Consider the following 20,375-nt stretch of genomic DNA (forward strand, 5'->3'; position numbering starts at 1 on the left):
GAGATGATTCATTTTGTCATTTATTTGAGTGTATCAAACAAGCAGAAATACATGTACTAAAATTTAAATTTATTAGCTTTTAAAAACAACACCATCATATGATCAGTCTTCACCTGACCACTAAGAAATGGTCACTCTACTTTAATATTTCACCAAATTAGCCTCAAAAATCAAATGTCCTTGTGCTGAATCCACAGTTTGATCTAAAAGTAACATTTGAAATCAGAATAATTAATTTGGATGGTTGGTGCAGAGGTGACATCTTCAGCAGGTGGAGTGGAAGACCCCCCCCACCTTGACGCCCTGTTCAGCCAGTTTGTTGTATTCAGCAACGGCCTTCTCTGTCTGGAAGACTTTGACGTTGATACCTTTCTTCGTCACATAGTCCAGGGTGGGGGAGGGAACCTGACAGAGGAGACAACAGTGCAGAAAGATTTATGGTGGGTCTCCACAAAAAGAGTTGCGTCCAGCTACGTTTGTAGTCGTTTCTCTCCTGCATTTCTGACTGACCACAAGCACATCAATTTCAATTAATGTAGCGTTCTACCTGCTTGTGTTTACTCGAGCTCTCAGTTCCTCCAGGATTCCTGTGAATCCCCATAAATTCTACACAACCTTGCAATTTTATCCAGTCACCACAATTTTACCACAACTTGTACTCATTTCATTGTACAGCTGCACACAGTATATTGGTCCGCTCAGCCACTCTCTCTCTGTCTCTGTTTATCATTAGACTGCTGCTGCACCAGGGACAGTGACAGGGAGAAGTGTTAGCAGAGCAAGGCTAATTTACTCAATGTTTATTAACCGTTTTTAATGACTGAGTCAAGCCATGTCTGTGTGAGCAGCATCGGAACGCAAACATAAACCCCCACAGCTCACCCCGAATAAAGCTGTTTCCTGTAGCACAGAGCAGGTAAGTCCGTAATCTTTCATAGTGAGAAACTTATCATTTCAGACGCACAACCCAATTCAACAGACTAATTTAGAACACTGGACACAGATTATTTTGTTATAGAGTTTTTTAACTTTGAAAACTATTAAGTGTCACAACTGCTGTCAAGCTGTCTGAGGCAACTGGGCTCTCCCTCACCTGATGGTCAAATAAACTGTTTCTGACTTTTATGACAAAAAAACTTTGGACTCGCTAGTTTTTTGTAATATTTAGTTTATTTTACACCAGTATTAGCTCTGAAAATGCATCATACCATGATGTGATCCTATGTAATGATAATTTTAGAAAAATACAAACCTTAAGATTCAAACAAAAAAGGTCCCTTAAAATATCGCAACTTGCGTTGCGACTTGGGGTTGGGCTCAGAGCACTGCCAAAGCGTCTCCCTCCAGCTAGTAACTACATTCCTGTCCTGCATACACTCAGCCCCCAGTCACTGTTAGAAGGTTTTCCATTTTAAAAGGAACCTCTTAAACCAGTAAAATGATGTTAAAGGTGTTGGAAGTGAACAGCAAACCCCCTAAACTGCACAGGTCTGACTCATCTGACTCCACTACCCAGAAAAAGGAAGCAGGGCTTGCAGTTTAACCCTTTGAAACCTGGAGCGACATCACCTTTCTTGTGCTGCATTCAGACGCCTTCACAAATATTTAAACCTTCAAATCCACAAAAAAATGTTTTGGCTTCTTTTTAAAACGTGGGAACATGTCAACGAACAACTCTGCAAGAGGTGTACTGCAAATGCAACAAATTAGTAAATTTGGAGAAAAAAAATTCAAAGCTTGGGGAAAATGTCCAAAAAATAATATACAGAATTGTCATAATTATATAATTTTTTTTTTTTTTTTTTTACAAAATTCTTATTAGTATCAAGTACTTTTAATAAGTTTAATTCCTTGTTTGTTTTTTAAACTTGTTTCCCTTTCCTTTTGTTTTTGTTTTTGTTTTTTGGTTTCTATTGGTGCTAATTTCCAGGTCATTTTCTGGTATTTTTTTACTATTTTTTCCAATTTATGAGTCAGTTGCTCACTGCATTCTTCCTATGTTTTTGATAGAAGTCAAGCCAATTTACTCAGGTTTCAAACAGTTAACTCATAAACTTTTTTGGACTTCCCTCATAATTGTAAACATATTGGAGTTGTCTAGGTCACAGGTCTTTCATGGTCCTGGCCTGGAAAGTACATGGAATTCAAAAACATCATTGAAAGTGTTGCCATGGTATTTTGTAGTGTGATGAAACTGTTACAATAATCTTCTGTGGATAACCTTCCACATGACGTAATAGAACTGCACATGTATTTTATGAAGCTGTCAACGTTACACAGTTCTAAATGTGTCAATTATGTCTCCGATCACATTATTAAATTATGTGTCTTAATTTTTTCCCTGTACTCCGTCTCTCTTTTTTTGTATTCCAGCTTGTTGAAATTCTTTGTTAAACACAATAAAAGTCATGGAAAAGTTTTGAAATGTTGTTTCATGTCCATGAAAATGTGTGGGACCCTGCAGTCAGTTTTACCTGCAGAGCTTCACTCATGCCTCTGCCGATCACCAGCAGGTCTATCCCCTTCTTCAGCACCTCGTCCAGATCAGCAGGCTGGACTCCAGGGTAATGCTGGGATATATGAGATAATGTGTGAACTGTTGGATCAGAAAATCCCCTGCTGCTATGCCAGCGCCTGTTGTTTTCATGGTTGTTCATATGTGTTGCTGTCAAATGCAGTCCTGAACCTGGATATAATGTATGTATTTTGTGAGTATTATCTGGTTCCGCTCACATCAGTCCCAGTCTCTCTCCAGTCCCAGGCCCGGCTGCCTCCAGGCCACACCTTACAGTCCTTGTAGTTGGAGGAGCATCCCTTCACCTTCATGTGGCCCCAGGACAGAGAGGTGATCTCTGGAGAGGACATGTTGTGTGAGGCTGCCTACTAAGACAAGGACACATTAAGATTTAACATATAACATTTAGATTTAATATTTAACATTTAGATTTAACATATAACATTTAGATATTTAGATTTAATTTTAAACATTTTTTTATTTTACAGTGATATCATGAACATATATTTTCACAAAACAATAAATCTGACGAAGTTCACAAATATTGTTCTAAATGTGATTAAAAAGTGTCGTGTGCAAGTGTGAAAATTCACACCTGTTTTTAATCATGTTTTCGAGCTAAATGTGGAGAAATGTTGCTGTTTCTTTCAGATAGCACAACTTTGGAATCAGCACCCCATAATAAGGTAACTGGAAACAAATCAAATACACAACACACAAACAAATCACAGGACATGGAATACAATATTGATAACAATAACTTTTTAACATCGACTGCTGCAGATTAACAGTTCAACAAGACCATCAAGACAGAACACAAATTATCAGAATCAGAATCGGGTTTCATTGTCAAGTACATTTACATTTACATGGAATTTGACTTGGCTTTTTGGTGTAAAACAATTAACATAAAGGAAGAATAAAAATAGTGAATTTAAATAGAATAACACAAAATAAAAATATAGAAGTAATTTAAAAATATAAAATGAAAAAAGAGAATATAAATAACACAATAAATGTACAAAACTGACTGAATGACTGCACTCAGTCATTCATTTTCACAGTAGAACCATGTATGCTAACTTCAACAACATTAAAGAATATTTGCGTCAGTTTACAACAGAAACTTGGATCAACCCTGAGAAAGGTGTGGACTTTGAATGAGATGGTTATGAACTGAATTATATGACGAGGGAGAACAAGACTGAAAGAGGCTTGTCTATGTATGTGACAAAAGCTTAAATTATAAGGTGGTAAATAAAATGACAACTGCAATGACAAACCTATTTGCTTAACAGTAGAAATATACACAAAAAATAAGAATGTAATTGTTAGCTGCATTTATAGAGCACCAGGTTCTAACATTGAGGTTTTCAAGGAATGGATGGAGGAAATATTTACAATGTCAAATCATAAGGTCATGTTCATCTGTGGGGATGATTTTGATATAGGCCTAGATCTGCTTAATCCAAATAACCACAAACCAACTGAAGATTTTATCAATACAATGTGCAGTTTAAGCCTTTAGCCTAAAATCACCAGACCCAGCAGGATTACATCTCACTGTGCCACATTGATAGACAACGTATCTATCTAATAGGTCTATAATACTAATATTATAGACCACAGTAAGTGGACTGCTAATCAATGACATCAGTGATCACTTACCAGTTTTTACAGTTTTCAACAGTGACTACAAGACAATATCAAACTCAAGTACAGACCAGCAAGGACAGAGGAGTCAGTCAACACTTTAAAGAATGAATTATGTGGCGCCTGGTGGGTCAGGGGATAGAGCGGCGCCCCATGAACAGAGGCTGCGCTCTCGCAGCAGCGGCCGCGAGTTCGAATCCAGCCTCGGCCCTTTGCTGCATGTCTTCCCCTCTCTCCCTCTCCCTCTTACTCTCACACTGTTCTGACAATTAAAGGCAACAAAAGCCTCAGAAATAATCTCTTAAAAATTAAATACTAAACTCTAACTGGGAAATATTATAAACATACGAAATATTCTTAAGTGTACTCAAATTATTGTATGATGAATACTGTCCAATAAAACAATACAATAAAAATCATAAATATTCAGACAGTCCATGGATAACTAGGGAATTACAAATACAACTCTAATAGCCTTTAGGTGGACAGAAGCCGATCAGTTGCTTATACAATGCATTTTATTTTGAATCATTCACGGGACCAGGTTGGCGGCAATGCGGGACATTGTGTGACTCATGGCTCTATTATAAATCGTGGGAATTGTGCTTATAAATGTAGAAATACAGCGCAGGCCGTGACGCAGCAGCGATGCTGCAACAACTCTGCATGTGTGGTGTGAACCATGGATCTATTATAAATCTGCATACAGCCGTGGAGGCGGGGCCTTGTTCATTTCTATGAGAGCTGCTCAGGGCATGGATATATTATAAGGAAGTCTAAAAGTTTAAATACCCGGATCTACTGGCCCATAGAGCGTGCGTAGAAGTGATATTAGGGACAGCCGAACGCAGCCGAGTGTAGCCGAGTGTACCCGAGCACTGACTCCGACTCACTGACTCGCTCACACAAGTTACCCGAGTCGAGTGCTCGAAGCGAACAGCGCACGTTCACGAGCATTTCTCTCGTAGTAGCTTAGCTTATTAGCAACAGCAGCTAATCGGCGGTATAATGACAGCGGTGCATGGATGTTGTCAAAAAGTTGCTGTCGGTTTTAATATCTACGTGACTCAGATAATGGTATATTTATCTCTCTCTACACACATACACACATACACAAATATATATACAATTTATCAGGGAATCATATCGTAATCACGACCGGAGAAATTGAATTAACAGAATCAAAAAGTGTAAACAAAAATATAATAAAATGTGGTGCCTTGTAATATTACAGGCTTTACAGCCAACAGCATATGGATGTGTTGTAAAATGGTAAAATGATGAATTATGATTCAAAAATATCCATTACTACAGCCCGCACAAAGTCTGTGCTGTGTCAAAGACTCAAAGAGTTACATGCGCGTTCACGCGGTAGAGTCCCGTGGGTCCTATGCGCGTTCATTTTTTTATGTCTGGAGAAAGACCGAAATCCAAATCTTGATTCGGAAAATGACGCATTTTTCGTCTGTGGGAAAGCAATGAGCAATGCAGAAGCTGTAGATCCGTGTTGTCTTTATGAATTGTACAGTAGGCTAGTGGAAAAATACTGATTAATAGTCATAGTCAAGACCATAGTAAGATAGATGAAATCCTGCTTCAGTTAGAGAAACACAATGTCATAATGTTTGACTTGATACAGATGTATTTAATAATCATAGTAAATTATTTACACTTCAATATGCTATATTGTAATCTGTATTTTAGATCTGTAAAATCTTGATTCTTTTTTCCCTGGCCCCTTTTTCTTGCCTGTTTTCTGATCTACAGCTGATGCATTGCTTTCATGGATGCACTGATTTGGTCTGGTTTTACTCTTGAGTGATTGGCCACAGAAACTCTGAATTTACTGGCTATGCAAAACAGGAGAAAGGACTAATTAACATGAAGAAAAACAGCAGGTTTGATTGTTCAACAGCTTAAAAAACGGTGTACTGGACACTAGGACGCCGCATTTTGCTGGGTTTTTTTTTTTTTTGGACAGAACACCTTTGCAGAGTGACACTTTGAGCTTGCCATACTGCTCGGTTAGGTGCTCCTGACGCGCGCTGTGTGAAATGAGTGGACACACTGCAGTGACGATCAATCTGATCAAAGTAACTCATCTGAATCTTACTGGCAGCCAAAGTGTCTGTTAACAGACTCTGATTTCACTTAAAACAGAGATAAATGTTCATGGTACTAAACAGCTGGTCTGTGCATAACATAAAGACCAAGCTAACACAGATTAGCAAGCAGCCTGCAGGAAAAGTTTTTGTGTTGGTAGAGCAAAAAAAAAAAAATCATGAATTAAACAAATAAATCATACTCTGTTGTCTGCTTGTTAACAAATAAAAGACGCTTGTAAAACTGTTGTATCAAAGCAATATCACACTGTGATTATCTCCTGCACCTCCTTCCACCGGGCCTCACCCAGAGTGCCTACGACTGAATCACAGCCGCAATGATATACAGCACATCACTCACTCTCCTGTGATATTGCTTAATCAGCACTTCATTTTTAATGATATGATTATTAATGATATGTATGATGTGGTTAATGGCTTTAATCGTTACTTTGTAAGTGTTGGACCAAATCTGGCAGGACAAAATCGTGATTCTGATTCTGTGACATCTAAAGAGAACAGTGGTGATTTCATTGATAACAATCCAAACTCAGTGTTTCTTACAGCAGTGGAAGAGAGTGAAATCATAGAGATTGTTTATAAATATAAAAACAAAACCTCTCCTGACTGTAATGACATTGACATGAAAACAGTAAAATTGAAGGAATTGCTAAACCACTAACACATATCTGTAACATATCATTCCAAACTAGTAAATTCCCAAGTAAAATGAAAATAGCAAAGGTCATACCGCTGTACAAAAGTGGAGACAAACATCATTTCACAAATTAGAGGCCTGTTTCTCTGCTTCCCCAATTTTCCAAAACCCTAGAAAAACCCTTTGTTGACAGACTGAACAAATTCATCAATAAATACAATTAACTAACTGACAGTCAATATGGATTCAGATCAAACAGATCAACATCTTTAGCAGTAATGAAGTGAACTAATTGAAGAAATCACAAGTGCCTTAGACCAAAAGAGATATGCAGCTGGGGTATTTACTGATCTCAAAAAGCATTCTATACAATCGATCATGACAGATTAATTATTAAACTGGAACATTATGGTATCGAGGGGTTGCATTGAAATGGTTGAGAAACTCTTAAGAGAACAGGCTGTGAAGATGGGTCAGTACAGGTCAGCATGTTTGGACATTGCTTGTGGAGTCCCCAGTCAGTGTCAGGTCAGTGTTGGGGACAATTCTTTTCATACTCTACATTAATGATATATGTAAAGCATCAAAAATATTAAAAATTTTCAGATGACACAAATATTTTTTGTAGTGTTGAGGATTTGCAGCAGCTTTTAGAAATGATCACATCTGAAATGAGAAAATTAAAAAGGTGGTTTGACAGTAATAAATTATCATTAAATTTAAGTAAAACAAAGATCATATTGTTTGGAAATTTTAAATTTAATAATCTAGTACAGGTAAAGACAGATGGTGTGAATATTGAAAGAGTGTATGTAAATACATTTCTAGGTGTGATAATAGATCATACAATCTGCTGGAAACCTCACATATAAAACATGTACAATCAAAACGGTCACAAAGCATCTCAGTCCTGTGTAAGGCAAAGCACTGGATCACAAATCACTGAACATTCTCTACTATTCGCTGGTCTTACCATATCCAAATTACTGTGTGGAGGTCTGGGCTAACACCTACAAAAGCTCACCGCAATCACTATTCACACTACAAAAAAGAGCCATAAGAACAGTTCACAAAGCAGGATATTATGATCACATCAACTCATTGTTTTTACATTCCCCCGCTTTAAAATTCATTGACATGGTTGAATATCAGTCTGCACAATTGATGTAGAAAGCAAGAAACAAACTATATTCATAAACTTTTTTTTAGCTGGGGGTTATAATTTGAGGGAGAAGGTTAATTTCAAGATGCTAGGTGTTTGTTTGACAATGAAAAGTAAATGCATGTCAGTTGTTGGTGTGAAGCTGTGTCCACACATGATCCAGTTCAAAAAGAGGTACAAAGAGATGATTTTCTCAAGGTACAGGGATGAGGGTGGGCTTTAAAAATCACTAAAATATAAAGATGTTATAAAATATATATTTGGTAATAACTTTTATAATAAGATATAGAATCTGGGTCACTGTATGTGTCTGTATATTTATGTGTGTGTATGTATATGTATGTGTGTGTGTGTATATATATGTGTGTGTAGGTGTGTACGTGTGTGTGTATGTATGTATGTGTATATATATGGTGCATATGGGTATATTTGTTTATGTAGTATATTTCTTTAAAAGGTAGACAAATTACTGTGTTATGGAGTTGTTGGGATTAAATAAGTGTAAACTTCTTCCTACTCCTTTTCTAGCATGACAGTGCTTGTAAATGGAATTTATGGAACACATTTTTCATATTCTGCCTATTTGTTGGAATTTATTTAACATTTTATTTGTTTACTTTGTTTGAAATACATTTTTATTCATTCATTCACAAAAATGTTGCTGAACCTAACTCACTCTCGGGACTACATTCCTACATGAAACTACCTCTGCACAGGACGACATATGTATACATTTATACATAAATTAAAATGATTTGTCCAAATATCTGTCTCAAATTTTGTTTTAAAAGATCTTGAAAAAGTCTCAAAAACAATTAAATTGTAGTGATGGCTACCTATAATAATGATAATAATAATTTTATTTATATAGCACCTTTAAAAACAGCATTTGACAACCAAAGCAAAGCAGAGGCAAGAAACTCAACAATAATGTCCAACAAAGGCCAGACAAGAATTAAGGTCAAGTTAAACAACATTAGAAGCAGAAACATGTTAGCCAAATACAATAGCAAAGTAAAGGCAGTAAATGGAAAATATTATTATTATTTTCATCATCATTTGTTTCATTATTATTTATAATAATAATAATAAGCAGGGTCAGGACAGACTAGAGAGATAAGTTTAACGAAAAATTTAAAAGGAATATTAGAAGACGAATTAAAAGGAGACTCATAACGTGAACGCATGTCTATAAAAAAAAAAAAGGGTTTTCAGAGGTAATTTAAACAAAGTCAATGATTCTGCAGCCTCATCTCCTCTAGCAGGTCGTCCCAAAGCCTGTTGGCCAGTGAAGTACTGTCTGATGTTGAAACTTGAAACATAACTCTGAATTACATCTTAGCAAACATGATGAAACTAAAAAAACAAAAAACGCAATATTAACATCTCGGGTCAGTTGTCACATTCATTTTGAAAACATCTTTAAGTAACCCTTACTTGTGCTGACCTGATAGTGTGTTCTGCGTGAGTTTATTAAAGTGTGTATGTAAGTCACTGCACTGGCACATTATGGGTGTTGTCAGTCTGAACGTCATGTAGCTTTGTGTCATTCCCGTTTATTCTCAGTCCCATACGTAGATAACCTGCTTAGACAGAAGCCTCAGTCGTCCTTTGTCAAAGTTTGAAACCATTTAGCTTTTTCCACAACACCAGCTCTGCCGTACTGAACGATCAACAAGCATTAGTAGTGCTCCTCAATGTGCTGTGCTTCATATTTCTGTTTTAAAGCAGCACAGCTTTGTCATTTACAGAAAAATCAGCTGAGATGAACATTTGCCAGTATGATGACCTGCTGTTGCACTGTAAGAGATAGGAGCTGACTGGGAGCTATTTCTGTACTGGCCACAGACTGGCTCTCTGTGTGTGCGCACCGAACCAGCAGCACACAGAGTCGAAACATGTGGCTGCATTATTATAAAATCCCAGCAGACTAAAAAACATTTAGAAATGCAGCTGTAATTTTAAAGTTTGTAGTTCCTGAAGCTGGAACAGGAAATCACGGAGCAAAGTACTGCTGCTTACCTTCTGTGGATGTCAACAACACACTGAACAGTAAACACACCCCCTGGACTTCTTCCTGCTCTCGGATTTAACCCTTTGAAACCTGGATTGACGTCAGTTTTCTTGTATTAACCCTTTGAAACTGAGCAAATTAGTTTGATTTCTTTCAAAAACAAAGAGAAAAAAAAGGCAATTACCAACTAGCAAGAAATGTCCCACAAAATGCAAAAAAAAAAAAGTAAAAGGTGACAAGAAAATGTGTTGAAAATTAGTTTTTAAAAAAGGGGGGAGAATTATTACATAATTAGATAATTATATATGTAGTGGCTTGTCTACTCTCTCTTGTGTTGTGTGATTAACCAGGCAATGACCTCCTATCTTTGGCTTTGTTAGCCGTTTATTCACGGGCAGCACACTGTGGACAGCTGATGACACAGAATTGCATTGGCTCTCACAGCGTCCTTCGTTGTCATAAAAGCTCCCATTAAGAGAGAAGGGTGTATCTGCAGGCTTGCAGGCAGCAGTTTCAGGACTGCAGTTTCAGGACCGCAGATCTAGGACACTTGTTTTTTCCGAACATGCGTACTGCTTGGCTGTAGGTATTGGCTTCATATTGACCCGATACACATTGAAGATAAGTACTGAAAGTGAATTAAGTTTTGCTTAAAATGAGACACAAAAATTGAGGACAATAGTTTAAAGTAATTCAATGAAGACATAGCATCATTTTGCCAAGACCATCTACATTAGCTGTTGATGTAATAACAATAATGTTAATTAGGTTAATTCTTTCCAGCAGCCTACATAAATTTCCAATAATAAAAGTAATTTATGATCTGTCTTAAGTTATCAGCTTACATTAGTTCAGCAAGCTGTGTTAGCATGTAGACTAATGTTAGCTAAAGTACATGTTAACGTTTGTGCCTTAAATACCAGTACTGTCACAGTTAGTTTTACATTAACGTTACAGAGTGCTGTGCGGCTAGATGTTGTTCATTTTGCTGTTCAATTCCCATATAATATTTGTGTCTCATTTTAAACAAATTAAAAACTTAATTCATATTCAGTACTTACGCTCTGTTCAGTTCAGAGTGTATCCTTATAAAGTACTATTTTGGTGGAACTTGTTAAATAATATTTTGGTGGAATAAACCTTTAGAGTATCGTGTATTTTTGCATTCATCCACTTCACTGGGTGGTGCTGTTGCGAAAAATGAGGGTCCTACAGCTGCGATCCTGAAACTGCAGTCCTGAAACTGCTGCCTGCAAGCCTGCAAAGAGATACTATTGCATTAAGACTAAAACACAGAAAGAAATCATTCAGCTAACAGTCGGTAACCAGGTTACACCAAAGATTTCATCTGAAGCTAGCGTTACATTCAAGCTAGCAAAGTCACAACGTGGTGAAACGACAAACTACTGCACAGCAAGACAGTATCAGTACCAAAACATCAGACATTGAACAGCAGTGCTTTTCAACATTGGTAAATGACAAATCTATAAATTATGGAACATGGAACAAGTGGGGGGAAAAAAAATGCATTATGGGTCCTTCAAATTTTACAACAACAAAACAATGTTTTAAGCCGTTAAATAGAGCTTGTTAGATACGCGACTCCCCATGGGGACAGTGTGCAGCAGACTGGCAGTGATAACTGGGGTGAGTTTGCAGTAAGAGAAGTAAGAACCCATGTAGACAACACAACATGGTGTCAGAAGCAGAGCTGCCCTGATTCACGGTGGTCACGTCTTGGTCCTGGAGCTAGGTGGCTAATGCAGAGCTAGCGGGAGCCGCCTATGTACACGCAACGGGGGAGAAAAAAAACACGATGATGATAGGGCTTTGTAGAAGAGGAGAGGTAAAGTGGGTTATGTACTCAAGGAACTGCAGAAAGGGATAACTCAAGTTGAAAGGTAGGGGGCAGACTGGGGGTTTTAGGTTCTCTGTGGAGAAAACTAAAAATATGTTGTTCACAAATAAGAAACTAAGGGATGGCAGTACCCTTAAGTTGTATTGGAATGAGTTGGAGAGGGTTAACAGTTTTCTGTTCTTGGGAGTTCATTTTGATCCCAGACTGACATGGAGGGGGCATGTCAGAAGTATTGTGGAGAAATGTGGGAATGTCATTAATGTCATGAGGTGTCTGGCAGGGCTGGAGTCGGGGGTGGATGTTGCATCACTGACGTATATTTATATAGCACTAATTTGGTCAAGAATAGACTATGTATATGTTGTGTATGGTTCGGCAGCCAAGTCGTTGTGACAGGGAAACATTCAACTGGCCTGTGTAGCCGGTGTAACGTGGGGGAAACAGTGGAGCATGTGCTTCTCTTCTGTAGAAGGTATGAGGGGGAGAGACAGGAAATGATGACAGGGCTGCAACTGAACATATTAGATGATTGAAAAAGAGTAGAGTGACAGAGTTTGGGTAAATCCAGCAGGAGGCAGTAATGCAACTTCAAGGATGCCAACTGCCCCACAGAAGAAGAAGAAGACAGCGATGATGGCAGACACGATCTGCCATCGACTTGCTGCTGCCATGGATATAGAGGTTCAGGATGCGCCTGATGAGATATTCCCACACCATCTCCCACACACCGGGTAAGAGCCTCATGATGGCCAACATGCTGTCATGTTCACGCCTCAAAGATGGAGTCACAAGGGCTGACAAGAGCCTGATGGAGGACACTAATATCTACGTCGACAGTGTGGTTGAGGGCCTCCCGGCGAGCAACAACTACATGGCTGAGCTTCGCGAGCAGCTGTGTGCAGACAGTGTTTGTGCACAAGTAATGGAATACTGCCTGGATGTTTGGCCAGACAAGAGCCAATTGCCAGCACCAATCAGACACTACTGGCATGAGAGAACAGTTCTAAGTGTGCACGATGGACTTCTCCTGTGTGGCACAACGCTAGTTATACCAGCCAACATGAGAAACGAGATACTGGCGAAAATCCACGAGGGCCACCAGGGGGTAGTTAAGTGCAGGGAACATGCTAGCCAGACAATGTGGTGGACTGGACTAAGCAGTCAGATAAGAGATCTAGTGCTACAAAGAAAGAACAAATGCAAAAGAGCCTTTGATGCCTAACAAATTACCAGAAAGGCCTTGGCAAAGAGTAGGTGCTGACCTGTTTTCCCTAAAAGACAGCACATTTCTATTAGTGGTAGATTATTTTCCTCATTTTGTTGAAATAGCTCAGCTCAGCCCATCCAGATCCACAGATGTGATCGTTCACTTGAAGTCAATGTTTGCACATCATGGCATCCCAGAGACTTTTGTGAGCGACAATGGCCCGCAGTTTTCAGGAGCTGCAATGAAGGCATTTGCAGCCGAGTACAGCTTTGAACATGTAAACAGCAGCCCCAAATTTCCCCAAAGCAATGGGGAAGCAGAGCATGCCGTCCAGACTATCAAAAACTTACTCAAAAAAGCTCCTTACCATGCCTTACTGGCCTACAGAGCCACTCCCCTGAGCACTGGCTACAGCCGTGCCCAAGAGGCTTGACCTGTAAGACAGTCCCTGAGGAAAAAACAAACTAACAAAAAATGACAAAGAAAAAAAGGGAAAAGAGGAGAGTGTGGGACTGAACTATGAAAAGAAATGTACACGGGGTGAAAAATGTTAAGTCATATGTGTTCATATGGTTCACATGGTTTTGGAGATGTAAAAACTGATAAATGTTAATGCAGTTTATGTACAGGTTTATGGGAAGAGAAAATCTACTTTCAGAATTACTGAGCTTGAACTGTTGTTGAGGTGTATGGTAACTAGCAAGAGCTAGTACTGTTATGATGATTGTATATGGAGTGTTCATTGTATTGAATTGAAGCATAAGCTAAGGTTAAAATATAGCTATGTGTAGCACCGGTATCACACCACTAACTGCGCCACTGGACCAGTTCTAGGCTCTAAGGAGTGGGGAGCAAGAATAATTACACCAGAGACCGTTTCTTTAACTAGAAAAGGCCGGCAATTTACTGAATGTAAACACACATATAAAACACAGTACATAAAACCAAAAATACCCTGCAGGTTCCCAATAACAAGGTAAGTATAAGTGAAAAAAAAGTATTTCACTCTTTCTTTTTGTTCTTTAGTTCACCTAGTTTATTTTAGTAAAGCTAATCTAATTTAATTAGACCAGTCTCTTTTTCCTAGGTTGTACCTATCTTAGGATTCCTATTTTTCTTCCTGAGTTAACTGTTTTTTCTTTCTTTTACAGGTAAGAAAATACCTTCAAAACCCAAGTAAATCAAAATGGACCACAGTTATTCAAATCACATTCAAAAATATAAACATATGAAAATAAAAGTATGACACTTTAAATTTAAGTTCAAGTCCAAATGTGAGTTCAAGTGTTCAGTTCGATTCAGTCCAAAAAGAATAATAGTTTAATCAGTTCAAACTAATTCCTGATACTCCTACCACTCTGGCAGTGAGTTACCACACGCAGAGGATTTCCTCAATGATGCGATGGAGAAGATGAGTTCAAGGTCTGGGTCTGGCTCGCCATCTTGAATCCCGTCTGTGGATGTGCACGCCCGCACATGGCAGACCAATCCTCGCTCCGACCGAGCTAAAAAAAAACCTGACCTGTGTAACAGGCTATAAACACAATAAAACTCTTTTTAAATCCTCAAATCACACAAATAAATTCTTCAGTCTCTGAGTTGTAACGTTACTGCTACAGTGTTTTTTTTTCCAACTCAAAATGGCAGCGGAGCGGTCTCTTTTATCTCACGGCTCCGTCTCCCTGCACTAATTACTGCACAAATCTCTCATTTACACAGCTTACACACACTTTTATAACATTCACAGTCTTCATAAACCCAAAATATTAACTGGTAAACAGTTTATGACGGAGCATTTCTTTGTAAACAGCTACGTTTTTAGCGTTAGCTCTCCGCCAGAAAAAAAAAGTACAACACAACACGGTGAAAATGCATGAAAATAAACATAAGACTCACCAAAACCGATGTGGCTTAGTTCTCATAAAATCCCCGTCAGTTCCCGACCAGGTAAGTTATGTTTTTCGACTGTTTTATCGACTTTTTCACTGCTTTTTCTGTTAATTAATTACCGCTCGTTTTCTCCGATTCCTCCTCTGCTCTCTCCCTCAGGTCTCTGCTGCAGCGTCACTGAGGTGCTGCGTCTGTGTTGCCGGTCCCTTAAAGGGGCAGCAACGTTATTTTCTGTCAACAGACTTTTAATCTTAAACACTAAATGATTGCTGAATTAACATTTTTAATTAACTCTGATGATTAATTGACATTAAATGAATCACTTTTAATTTTCAAACTTATTTATGCAGCTTTTATTCAACTATTTATTCTTATTTATGTCATATTTTAACATGGGTTACATACAGAAGTCATATATTTGTTAAAGTAAATCCACCTTACCTTTCCATTTAAATTTTAGATTGTATCGCAACTAAACAAGAAAAAACACTCAGGGATTAATATTTTTGCAAGGCACTGTAGAAGCCATTTGAACAGTCAAATGGCTTCCACAGTGCCTTGCAAAAATATTGGATTGATAATAGGATCATAAACCACAGGGTTTATGATCCTATTATCATGGGAAAATTCTTCACTTCAAAATATGAGCATTATTATAATTAAATCAGCTACTGGTGATGTGTTGTGATTTTCAGAAAAAAATTTCCTTTCATATTGTCATCAGTGAGTCCATACGCTGCTCTCTGAGTGTGAGTCTGGTTTGTTTGGTTCAGGTGTGCGTCTTTCTTACAGTCAGACAAAGAGCTGGTGATTGTACCATATTTTTATCACATTCAGTGGGTGGTAAAAGTTCCCGTTTGGATGCCTTCCAAAGGGTCTTTCAGGAGTGTTTTATGACAACACAGATCTCTTTTTACACACTGTCTGTAATTCTGGCCTTGATGTATGTGAAGCATCACAGCAGAGTGTGGTGGAGCTGAGGAGTGTTTTCTGCTGCTCTCTGTCTCAGGTGGCTGCGCCCAGAGTGCTCTCTCTGTGTATATGTGTCTGTGAAAAAAGGCTAAATTTAGCTGTGGTTCCCTCCCACGCATTCTGAGCAGGTCCTGTTTGTTTAGAAAATCAGATGACATGAGAGACAGTGGGAGACAAGTTTGTTTCTGTGTTTGAACTCACATTACAGATGATGCACCAGCTGTAGTTGATAGCTATGACAGTTTTCCATTTCCTTTTCCTGTCCTTTTCCTGTCCATTAATTGACATGATGGACATGACCCAGAGACATGTTCATGACCCATCTTCATGAATGCATCAGTGAGCCCCAACATTAATTTTCAAATGTTGCAGACTGGATTTTGGACAAAAAAAACTCTACAACAATAAACGTGGCATCTTTTGCAGAACTATATGAGACTATGTTGAGATGTTTTTGAAGATGACAGAGGTCAGTTGCATCATCACCACTGATAACAGCAGAGAATCGTCCATGAGCACAATCAATCAAAATCATGGCAGTGCATCTTTAAGCTGCACAGCCACACGGTCATATTACACTGGAGCAGATCAATAAAACACAAAACCACCAGCAGCAAAGATAGGAATATGAAATATGCACAAATTCACATGCAAATGTAAGCAAACACACGTACATGCACAATGTGTATTCTACACTCTCACCCAAGTTAGTGTTTCACAGCTGACTAAAAATAACCCACCAGAGACTGATTGAAAATCTAAAGCTTTTTGGCCACATGGGGACAGCAGAGCAAGTTGAAAAACATAATACATGACCCTGATTTGGCAACCACCAACTAATGCTTCACTGTGGTCACCAGCTTGTTGCTGGTGACCACAACTGTCTGGCTGGGTTTTGGTGCAGTAGTGGGCTCAACTGAGCTTTTAGCTGCTGGTCAGGAGGTTGATGAGAGCGGCGGAAAACTGAAACAATGAGGCTAAAAAGCTTTGTAGAGCTGCTCAGAGGAATAAAAAAACACATTGTTTGACTGCTGGGGTTTCAAACTCAGTTTACTCCATGTGTCACATGAAGTAAAATTTTATTTTTGTTTTTTATTATGTTTTATTTCTTTCAAAAACATGGGAAGAAGGCAACACGCAAAAAAAAAAGAACTGACCCTGAAATTAGTGAGAAATTAGTAAAAAAAAATATCTTTTTTTAAGGTGCAGAAGGTTCAAATGTTTAAATGCTTTTGAAAGGTATCTGAAAGCAGCACAAGAAAAGTGATGTCGCTTCAAATTTCATTGGGTTAACTTCTACAACTCTATATCTTTATTTTGTTATATTTAGTTTCTATTATTATTTTTTTCTAGTGTGCTTTTCTTGTTCTTCATGTTCTTGTTCTTCTTCTTGTTCTTCTTCTTATTATTATTATTATTATTAATTTATTAATGTTTTTATTCATTTATTTTATATACAAACTTAAATTACATTTTTGGAAGTACCCCTTTTTTTCAGTGGCAATATGGCTTATGTAATTGTTCTTCATTTGACAATAAAGAACTTTGAACTTTGGACATACAGCCTAGTTTGATCTCAAATGAGCTGAACCATCACATAATGACCTAGACATAACAAATCCTCCACATCTGTCTCTTTCTTTAAGTACAAAGAAATAGAGTGTGGAGGCTGATGCGCACCTTCAGTAGCTTGCAGACAACAGACAGTGGGAGGAAAATGTCCACAGGTAAGATAAAAGGAACTGCTGCACACTGTTATATATGTAATAAGCTTGATCTAAACGCACAATGTCTCAGTCCTTCATCAGGTATTTTTTTTAAGTGACTGCAACTTAAGAGAGTATTTGGTACATGCTGATTACACATTTTACAAGAACAGACCTGCATAACCCAACCAGACACTTCTCAGCCCTCTCCCTACTGGGATTGCTGTTGTGGTAGTTGTGCACAATGTGAAAACACCTCTTAATGCACACATTTCACTCGTCCACACACAGAGAATCAGTTCCATGTCAAAAGTGTCACCTACACCTCCACTTATGTTGTCCTTGTTGTTGATCTTATGTATGTAAAACCACCAGAAAATCTAGGTGACACATCAATAAAAACAAGAGCATTATCTTCTGAAATGACTGCAGTTCTCCTGTTGCCATACAATTGAATGATTTAACCCTTCACAGCCTGGATTGGTTTTCTTGTGCTGCGTTCAGATGTTAGGCAGTGACCAACTTGACAAAAACTGTCCCACAAAATTTCGAGAAATTAGTAAAAGGTGACAAAAAAGCCTTGACAAATGATTTTTTTTAAAGATTGGATGATTGTTATAAAAATCATCACAAAAAAACCCTAGGGAAAATGTCCAGAGGACAATATTTATCATTATTATGATTGTATATTTTAAATGTTACAGAGCAAAAATGCATACTTATATTTTTTTTGGATCATTTTTGTTTGTTTGTTTTACCTTTCTCTTTAGTGTTTATTGTCAGGCTTTTTTCCTCTAAATATTTACTAATTTCTTGCAAATTTTCGGGCTATGTCTTGTTAAGGTTCTCATTGCCTTTTTGCCATGTTTTTTAAAGATATCAAACCAATTTCCTCAGGTTTCAAAGGGTTAAAGGTCCAGCGTAAAAAATTTAGACGGATATAATGGCAGAAATTGTATAATTCATGACTATGTTTTCATTAGTGTATAATCACCTGGAAATAAAAATCGCTGTGTTTTTGTTACCTTAGACTGAGCTGCTTATATCTACATAAGGAGCTGGTCAGTGTTGTTTCTGCAGTAGCCCAGAACACCTGCTTGACACACTGGAGAAGTTTCAGTTGGCTGCGATCTGCAAACTCCCCACTAGATGCCACTTAATCCCACAGAGTGGACCTTTAAAGCATGACATCTCTTCCTTCAGACTCTCTGGGACAGAGAATGTAAAAGCGCCACCTGGAGGTGGTGATCATGACCTGCTGTTGAAAAATGAGGCCCACTGGATTTTCACTTGACAGACATTTTTCCCTGAAGGTCGGAATAATGGGATACTTCATTATGTGATGCTGTATTACTTTTTAATGAGATGATTCTGTGAATATTATGTTTTGAATATTATCTACTGTGACAGATTTACCCATGAATTATGTATATTTCTTCTTTTGCCCAGGTATTGCAGCCCCTCTGTCTGTGCACTTTGTCTACATGATGTTTATTTTTCCGTGGTCTGAAGTTCAGGATTTTTTTTCTGTCTTCACAGCTCTGTGTGCTGCTGGCACTGCTCTGTGTCACACTGAGCTCTGTGTTTCTGTGGATCCAGGAGCATCTGTGTCAGCTGAGTGAAGACATAAGAGATCTCTGAGGTTCAATACTCTGCAAAGATTCACTAAACTTTTTTGAGTTTACATAAACGTGGAACATCTTCAATTATATGAACCTTGGCAGCATGTGAAGCTCAGCATGTGAGATGGCAGTCTATGCAAAGTGTAGATGAGAGTCAGGAAAGCCCCATGTGGTTTCCCAACTGCCTTTGTCTTCTATCCCTTTAACATCCTGCTCAACTGTTTGGTAAAGCACATTTTGAGTCACTTATATCTAATGAAAAATGTGTTAAAACTGCACTCAATCTCAACAAGCATTTTCTACCTTTCCATTTAAGGTATGTTATGCTTAAAAAAAAAACAACCACTAAATGTCACTGTGTCAGTCTGCCTTTACAGTTGGCCTCCTAAAGGAAGTTCAACCACAGACACGCAGCACTGTGTGGTGGGATTTTCAAAGGCAGGCATATTTATTTGACAAGTTATAGTTTCAGAGGTCTTAGTGAACAGATTTATGCTAATTTGTACAATAATAAAAATGAGGGTTAGATATTTTTCTAAAAACACACTCTGCCAGATTCAGCCTTTTATGATTAAGGTAGTTAAGTGAGGCTATTGAAACTAAAATTGACTATTTGCTAAGACATAAATGAACCTCTCAGCAGTCATTTTTGATAAATGATACATTTAATGTTATCCTTTATATATATGGTGGAAACATTTTGTATATATGAGTTATTCAGTCTAAATCCATGTTTTACCAAACAGTTGAGTTGGCCTTTTAAGGTAGTGATGCTAAAATAATAAAGTTAATTTTTTATGAATTAAAAACGTATGAAAATTTACTGTTGTTAAAACAATATATTCAATGTTATACCATTACATGTTTGGTGACGAAAAATATCAGTATGATTTTTTTTCACCATCTCTGATATTTTTTTTACTGTAATAGTAAATATGTGTGGAAATATTATGAATACTAGTAATACTACTAATTCCATGGTCACAAATTGATGTAAGGTATTATACTAACATATT

General features: G+C 37.8%; 1 protein-coding gene across 2 annotated transcripts; it reads right to left on the reverse strand.

The window, feature by feature from the left end:
* Positions 1-7: 7 nt before the first annotated feature.
* aamdc (adipogenesis associated, Mth938 domain containing) lies at positions 8-10,171 on the reverse strand. 2 transcript variants are annotated; one of them, XM_042486223.1, is made up of 4 exons: positions 10,113-10,171; positions 2,734-2,883; positions 2,475-2,570; positions 8-405 (listed from the first exon to the last, which is right to left on the reverse strand). In XM_042486223.1, exons 2-4 carry the CDS (start codon positions 2,863-2,865, stop codon positions 265-267), a joined length of 369 nt encoding a protein of 122 aa, XP_042342157.1. In that variant the 5' UTR covers positions 2,866-2,883; positions 10,113-10,171; the 3' UTR covers positions 8-264. The 2 variants fall into 2 exon arrangements, with proteins under 2 accessions (XP_042342157.1, XP_042342158.1); XM_042486224.1 differs by having other exon boundaries at positions 2,734-2,880; positions 10,113-10,161.
* Between the last annotated feature and the right edge of the window lie 10,204 nt (positions 10,172-20,375).

Source organism: Plectropomus leopardus, chromosome 5 (genome assembly GCF_008729295.1).
Source record: "Plectropomus leopardus isolate mb chromosome 5, YSFRI_Pleo_2.0, whole genome shotgun sequence".
NCBI classification, from domain to species: domain Eukaryota; kingdom Metazoa; phylum Chordata; class Actinopteri; order Perciformes; family Serranidae; genus Plectropomus; species Plectropomus leopardus.

What these genes read in the sequence shown, in the direction of transcription:
- aamdc (XM_042486223.1), bottom strand. Translation starts at nt 2,865, where the DNA reads ATGTCCTCTCCAGAGATCACCTCTCTGTCCTGGGGCCACATGAAGGTG. An exon ending in GGAGAGAGACTGGGACTGAT is followed by an intron (nt 2,571 to 2,733) that starts GTGAGCGGAACC and finishes CATATATCCCAG; the next exon opens with CATTACCCTGGAGTCCAGCC. An exon ending in GCATGAGTGAAGCTCTGCAG is followed by an intron (nt 406 to 2,474) that starts GTAAAACTGACT and finishes CTCCTCTGTCAG; the next exon opens with GTTCCCTCCCCCACCCTGGA.